Below are 7,324 nucleotides of genomic sequence, written 5' to 3'. Positions count from 1 at the left end.
TGAAGGAAAAGTAATTCAATTGTCAAGTATTTCGTATATTGAAGCAAGCAATCAAAGCTTTCAGCCTGATCTGCTTGTGATCAATCAACCCAAGTTTGTAATTTACAAAGACCCTGAATTGATTAATACTGAACAGGCAGGTGGCCTTAACAAAGTCCAGGTAGATAGGCTTGTCCGCACGACGATAACCAACATGCAAACCAAGTTGACGGTTGAAAATCATTTGAGAACGCCTACCTGTGAGGAATTAACAGAAATGGCGAAGGCTTTGACACTAACATTTCCATCCTTGTTGGATGCCCTTGAGTCACATGTAAGTTAGGTTCAAATAAGATATTTTTGTAATTTTATCTGACTTAGTAACTAATTCAATGAAACTGCCAGCATTTCTCTGTGCATTATAATTCAAACGTAACAATCTATTCCAATAGCATCTCTCAATCTATATGTCAGGAGGGTGCCGGCGCACCGGAAATTTCCAGTGCAAATTTTGCGTAAATTCGTGCACCGAATTTTAGCGTGCTCAAAAAATTCCGGTTCCGGTGTAGGTGCAGTGCAGTTAAATTTGGCGCCCCGGAAAACACCGGAAATTTCCAGTGCGCCGGCACGCTCCTTCTATGACACATAAAAACTTTTGCACTTAGTACAGGAATGCACATAAAATGTCAAATACATGAGTGATTTTTCCTGAAGTAGAAAATTATGTTCATTTCATTCTTTTAGGAAGAGTTTCTTGACAAACTAATCAGACGAGTCTACAATGATCCGTGTTGCAAAGGTATTCAATTTCTTTATGAGTGACATTTTCAGTCTGTTTCAGTAATACAGTTTTTGCCAAAAAGGGGGGAAAAGAAAAAATGTGGGGGTTTCAAAAATGGGTGAAATCTTTTTCCTGGAGGACCAGATTTTTCATTTTAACATAAAATTTGTCCCTATTGCAATACTTTCTCCTCGACACTTTGTTTTTTACTCCATTTACACACACAATTTACTTATTCATTGAAAAATGTACTCTTCTGTGTCTAATTGTAGGGAGGGGTCTAATAAGGAGGGGGGTCGACACTCCAAGAAAAATCCATAAAATGGGGGGGTCAAATAGGGTGATTTTAGCAAAAACACCTAGGAAAATGAAGGTTTTGCCCATTGAATTTAAAGCCCCGAAGGGGCTAGAAGTGAATCTTTAATCCCGCATAGGCAAGTAAAGTTGAAACCTTAAAAATGTTAAATCGTACGGAATTGCGGGATTTGTACAGACGTTTTTGATTGGACGCGGGTCTGTGGATGGGAAATAGTGGCTTCATTTCCCATCCAGAAGTTTCTCCTCTAGCCCCTTCGGGGCTTTAAACTCAATGGTTTTGCCCTTTTTGCCAAAGAAGTCATAAAATGGGAGGGGGAATAATAAGGTTATTTTGGGTTGAAAAATTGCAAAATGACCCCCCCCCTACAATTAACCACAGAAGATTAGCTAATTTTTTTGGAAAGGTAATTGTTGCCTAACACAGTCTGTAATAACTTTTTAGCTGTTAATGAAGCCGCAAACGAAGAAAAGAGAAGAAGGAAAGTTGCAGGTAATAAATTTTTTGTTTTCTTTCATAATTCCTTTAAAAGGGAACTGATTTTTGGGTTTAACTAACATCCTTGAAATTACTTTAATCTGATTAATTTTCGCGAGATTAAATTTCACGAGGTCAAAAATTCGCGAAATTTTTTGGATTTATTTTTGCGAATCAGCAATTCGAAAAAATTCGCGTGGATTTAATTTCACAAATGAGCCTAAAAGACAGGTGAAAATGGCTAGTTTTTTGCAAGCAATAGAAATCTTTGACTGGTTTTTCTGCCAAAAATGTGATTTTAAAAATTTTGCGCGGATTTAATTTCGCGAACGAGCTATCCCAAACAATTTCGCGAGTTTTATTTTCGCGAAAATTATTCCGATTAAAGTAGTACATCTCACAGAACTAACATGGTTAGAATTATTGACAGGTAGGAGCAGACGGCAGAAGGTATAAGTTCAGTAGAGATGACAAACTTCTGAGCATTTGTGCAGAATTAATTATTGCGAATGACATCCCAAAAATTTTAAGCTTTGCGGAATTTATTATTGCGATAGAGGCGTAGCCACGTATTTTCAGTTAGGGGGCAAGATTTCGAAAATTTGACCTTTTTTGAGGGGTCAGTTTTGGTGAAAGTTTCTACTACAAAGATAGCGCCGCAGACGTAAATATTTGCTCTGAAAATGTTCAAACAGCCTAGCTCTGTAAAGGTCAAATAAAGGTACTTAGAAGGGGTTTTCTGTGTAATTTAGGCGCCACAGGTGAAAATTTTGGTATAAATAGGTCAAACAACAGAAAAGAGGCCTTAAAAAAGGTCAAAGATAGCCAGAAAACGGTCACAAATAATGCAGATATCTCTACACTCAATGGAAAAGTTTGACCTTTTTTACCAAGAATTTTTTTTCGGTTACGCCACTGTGCGAATGAGCTCTTATTTGATCGTTTTTACTGGAAATTGATTCAGAATTTTCAACTTGAATTTTTATAGCAAATGCCATTGGGACCTCGAATGAGAAAAAAAAGAGGAAAAAAAAGAAGCTCGAAGACGCCAATGCTTCCAATTCAAAAAAGTTAAGATTTGTTGAGGGTATTTGTATGTCCTTTGATGATCACATATGGAATTTTGGCTGGAATTTTTGTTCACTGGAATTTTTTGTTCATTTTAGCCATCACTAGGACTAATAACCTACCTTGCAGGAATAAATTATTGCGAGAATTAAAATTAATGTGGAATTTATATTGAACCATGAACCATAATTTGATTGTTTTTCCTGGGCGTTTTTGGACCAAAAATTTATCCCATCATGATCATGGGCCTCACTTTCACATTATAATCGTTTTTAAATTCCAGCCATTTAAAAAAAATGGTCATCCTAGCCATCACTAGGACTAATAACCTACCTTGCAGGAATAAATTATTGCGAGAATTAAAATTAATGTGGAATTTATATTGAACCATGAACCATAATTTGATTGTTTTTCCTGGGCGTTTTTGGACCAAAAATTTATCCCATCATGATCATGGGCCTCACTTTCACATTATAATCGTTTTTAAATTTTTGTACATGTGTGTTTAAATTTTCAATCAATACTTAATAAAGCATGTTGTTCTCGTTTTTGATCCACCTAAGAATCAAGACGAGTCCAGATTGAATATGGAAGTTCCTGAATCTCAAAAAGAAGTTTTTACAGATGATGTTGCAGATGATGTTACAGATGATGTTACAGATGATGTTCCTAATGATGTTACAGATGATGTTCCTAAAACTTCAGCCAAAAATATTGCCTTTGAGAGATTCAAAGGTCTGTTACGCAAGGAGTGTAACAAGAAAAATGGAAATCCCAAGGCAATATGTCTATATCTAAACAAAACTTTTGAGGGGAGGAGATATTTTTTAGAATCTCTAAAGGCTTCTACAAAGAAATCACCAGCCAACATCGTAGCTGAGTTCATCCAAGAATATCCAGCATTCAAATATCCTATTGATGTATGGTCTTTCCACGTACAACAAAATTTTCTTTATAATAATAGTGAATGTGGTGATGAACTAATTTCGTTTTAGAGTGTCTATATTTTTTGCCTAGTGCTTTGAGCATTGTTATGTTATTTTTTGAACTAACCTCGATTTTGAAATAGTATAGAGCCAGTTGTAAATTAAATAGTGTCCCCCTCCTCTAAAGAGTGGTGTTTTGAAAAAATGCCAAAAGGATGAACAAAGGTCTTTTTGAAAATCAAGGGGTAAAAATCAGATGCAATGGAAAATCTCTAGGTAGGGGAGGAATTTCCAGAATTCTCAAGGGGGCAGCCAATCCAATGAGTTTTTAAAGCCCGAAGGGCTAGATCCGCGGCCTTGTAAGAAAAGTGAAGCAAATATTTAGGATTTCCTACCAAGGTCACGTGACTAGAATCACTGTGTGGAGGATTGCGCGAGCGTTCTCAGAGAGAATCTCTGAGAAACCCAAAACGCTTCGTTCTTCGAAACAATTAAAATATATTTTTCAATCTATCATTCGGAGAAAATAGTTTTGGCGCCAAAGTCGTGCTTCACTTTTTTTGCTGGAGAAAGCTTATAGTTGCACATCTAGCCCTTCTGGCTTTATAAATCTGTGATCCAACCCCCTGGGACCCAATGAAATTCGCTTGAAATTTGCCTAATTCTTTTTCAGCACGTTTGTATTTCAGCAAGTTAGGTAATTGGTGCAAGTTTTTCCGACATGAATTTTTGGGATTAAACTTTAATTTTTTTAACTTTTTTTCCTTCGCAGATCGTGAATGAAGTCGGAAAAATAAACAAAACGAAAGAATTTTTAACCGAGGATGGATACATGAATGTATGTACGCAGAGACTCCAACAACATTTGGACAACATCATTTACTTTGGGATGAGCAAACGTGCTATCAAACCACCAAAGCAGTGTTCAAGTGGTATATTTTTTTATTTTATTTTCTTTTTTATTTGAGACGAATTTTGGACCTCTGAGTTTACTTTGATACTCTCTCACAGATAGTAAAACACCCATTGGAGTCTTTCCTTAAAATCCTTTGTTATTCCCATGTGGTTTTAACTTTTCTCGAAACCATTGTGAAACGGATGCACACTTCTTTAGGGCTCTGACCTTAGTGCAAAATAGGCAACCCTAATTTTCGGGAAGCAAACCATTTTGTGAGTGGGGAACATCTTTTCTAATGGAGGATTTTCAAGAGAGATGGAAACTCCTCTGCGCGTTATTGTATATGTGCAAATCGATGTTTTTTATTCTTATTTAGATGGTAAACTCCTTCACATGTTGACCTATCTCCCAACGATCTTCACAGTTTCGAAGAGAGTCGTCAAGAAAAAGCTCATCATTGAAATTGAGGTAAGCATCAGCTTATGCTTTTCCTTACTGAAATTTTCAGAAAATTTTTGTTCTTGTGATTCTAGCTTGAGATTGTCAATTTGTACCAAAGTGTCCAAAATTAAATCGTACCCTCTCTAGGTTCGACTCTATACATTAGCTTTTCAAAAATCAGGATTCTTACAGGTCCTGGTTGCAGATTTTTTCTGTTTTGTAAAAGCGACCATGTTCTTTGTCTGCACAGACGTGCTAGACGACTTTTTTTATATTAACATTTGGGTCAAAAAGGTCATAAAAATGGATGGTGGTTTCTCCGCCGAAAATGCGATTTCAAATGGCATGAATGAGGCTATCCCAAACGATTTCGCGAGTTTTATTTTCGCGAAAATGGCGAAAATAAATCCGATTAAAGTAAAATGTTTTCAATCTCTTCCATTTGTAGAATCACGAAGACCCCGAAAAAGTAGTTGGTAAACTGCAGTCGAGTCATCCGATTTTAGTAGTCGATAATAGTAAAGCTCATCTCCTCGTGCACAAGACAATTGTATTCACTGAAGAAAATATTTCAAGGGCGATTGTAGCGCTGGTTGTCACGTTCTATATGCTGAACGTAGATTATCCTCAAGAATTGGAGCTGTGCTTGACCATTTTACAATTCTTGTTGTTCGAGGATTTTCAAGCGCCAGCCTCGATCTTAAATCAAGCTAATGAACACTGGAAATGTTTCCAAGATTATATTCTTGATGCTTAACTATTAACATTGTTTTTCTTTTTGTTAGTATTTAGCTTGACATTTTTTTCTGTTTTTATTCATTGTTTTTTACCAACAATGCTTTAGAACTAATGAAGGATGGGTTGGATTCTTCCATAACAGACATTCTTCATTGTCGTTTTTAAAAGTATTATTGGATATTTTAATGTAAATAGTGTATTTTTCCTTGGTCTGGAAATCTTACGAAACATGATACACATTTTTTAATAAGCAACCGAGTTGCTAAGGCTCTGAAAATACATAGCCAAAAAATAAGAAACTGATTATCAACTGAGCACGCAACAAAAAATGCCTAAAAAAGAGGCATTTTCGGCATCATTTGACATCAAAATGTGAGATGGAGGTATTTTTTATACCAAATTCGAGGTAATTTAGGCATAAAATGTGGTAAAAATTGAAATTTTTAAAATCGCCAAGTGCTTTTGGTTTGTAATCCATAACCAACTTTTGGGCTGAAATCCTAAAATCCTTAGAAAAAAATCCAAAAAAGATGTGTACATCCACAAATTTTTGACAGGTTGCTCAACCAAAAATGGGTACACATTTTATATTTTTAAACATACATATTTTTAACCGTAGGATATGTTTTTAACCATAGGATATATTTTTAACCGTAGGATATGTTTTTAACCATAGGATATGTTTTTAACTGTAGGATAATGTTTTTAACCATAGGATATAATATTTACACACACTTTTAACTGTAGGATCGTATATATTTAACCACTCTTGTTTTAAGAGCTCCTTTGTGAAGTGAAGGATCAACTTGTAATCTTTTACAGACACACTTTTGTTTCTATTGAGGAAAGAGGCCAGAGAGTCGTGTTTCAGTAATTTCATGTAACTTTCGCTTTTTGTGGGCTTGATTTTCTCCACAGTCTCAAAACAAGTTTTGAAATCTTGCTTGTTGAAATCAATGTTCAAAATGCATAAAATGTTATTTTGATATTCTGTCCTTTCAAGTACTCGTAATTGTTTTTGTTTTATTCTGAACATAAAGTCAACAAAACTTTGCCCAGAACATCAAGAGAATTGTGAACGAACTGATTGGATGTGAATTTTTGCAGCATTTCTTCGAAAAGTTTCCCTTTTTCAAGTGATGAACATTTGTTTTTTTTTTATTGTGTCCTTTCAAGCGCTCGTAATTGTTTTTGTTTTATTCTGAACATAAAGTCAACAAAACTTTGCCCAGAACATCAACAGAATTGTGAACGAACTGATTGGATGTGAATTTTTGCAGCATTTCTTCGAAAAGTTTCCCTTTTTCAAGTGATGAACATTTGTTTTTTAAGTAGCATAAGTTTTTAATTGCCCCATTTTTATTTGTATATAAAGAGGTAAACATTTTTTGTTATTAAGTGGCATTAATTTAAAAATGCCTCATTTTTGAAGTATGTAAAAAAGAGACAGCAAACACCAATTGTGTTCCATTCATACTTTTCTTTTTAATTTCAAGTAATTAAATACTTGTTACAGGTTTTAAAATAAGTAATAAAATACTAATTACAAGTTTACAATTCTATTAAAATGATACTAAAAATAAGTAAGTTATCATTACTATACGGACAAATTGATTCAAGTAAATTATTACTAATAATAATTTTTTTTTACTTAAAACAAAATGGAGTTTTTACAGTGAGTGTATTGTACGTTTGTTCGC

General features: G+C 34.7%; 1 protein-coding gene across 1 annotated transcript; it reads left to right on the top strand.

The window, feature by feature from the left end:
* The first annotated feature begins 136 nt into the window (after positions 1 to 136).
* On the top strand, positions 137 to 5,643 carry LOC136804402 (uncharacterized). Its single transcript, XM_067061117.1, has 8 exons — positions 137 to 313; positions 724 to 778; positions 1,521 to 1,568; positions 2,542 to 2,633; positions 3,155 to 3,541; positions 4,320 to 4,479; positions 4,822 to 4,913; positions 5,335 to 5,643. The coding sequence occupies exons 1-8, from the start codon at positions 194 to 196 to the stop codon at positions 5,641 to 5,643; spliced, it is 1,263 nt and encodes a 420-aa protein (XP_066917218.1). The 5' UTR covers positions 137 to 193.
* The last annotated feature ends 1,681 nt before the right edge of the window (positions 5,644 to 7,324 follow it).

Source organism: Clytia hemisphaerica, unplaced genomic scaffold, assembly GCF_902728285.1.
Source record: "Clytia hemisphaerica strain Z4C2 unplaced genomic scaffold, Clytia hemisphaerica genome assembly, whole genome shotgun sequence".
Lineage (NCBI taxonomy): Eukaryota > Metazoa > Cnidaria > Hydrozoa > Leptothecata > Clytiidae > Clytia > Clytia hemisphaerica.
This window is presented reverse-complemented; position numbering and strand designations above follow the sequence as displayed.

What these genes read in the sequence shown, in the direction of transcription:
- LOC136804402 (XM_067061117.1), top strand. Translation starts at nt 194, where the DNA reads ATGCAAACCAAGTTGACGGTTGAAAATCATTTGAGAACGCCTACCTGT. An exon ending in ATTCAAAAAAGTTAAGATTT is followed by an intron (nt 2,634 to 3,154) that starts GTTGAGGGTATT and finishes TACTTAATAAAG; the next exon opens with CATGTTGTTCTCGTTTTTGA. An exon ending in ACCAAAGCAGTGTTCAAGTG is followed by an intron (nt 4,480 to 4,821) that starts GTATATTTTTTT and finishes ATTCTTATTTAG; the next exon opens with ATGGTAAACTCCTTCACATG.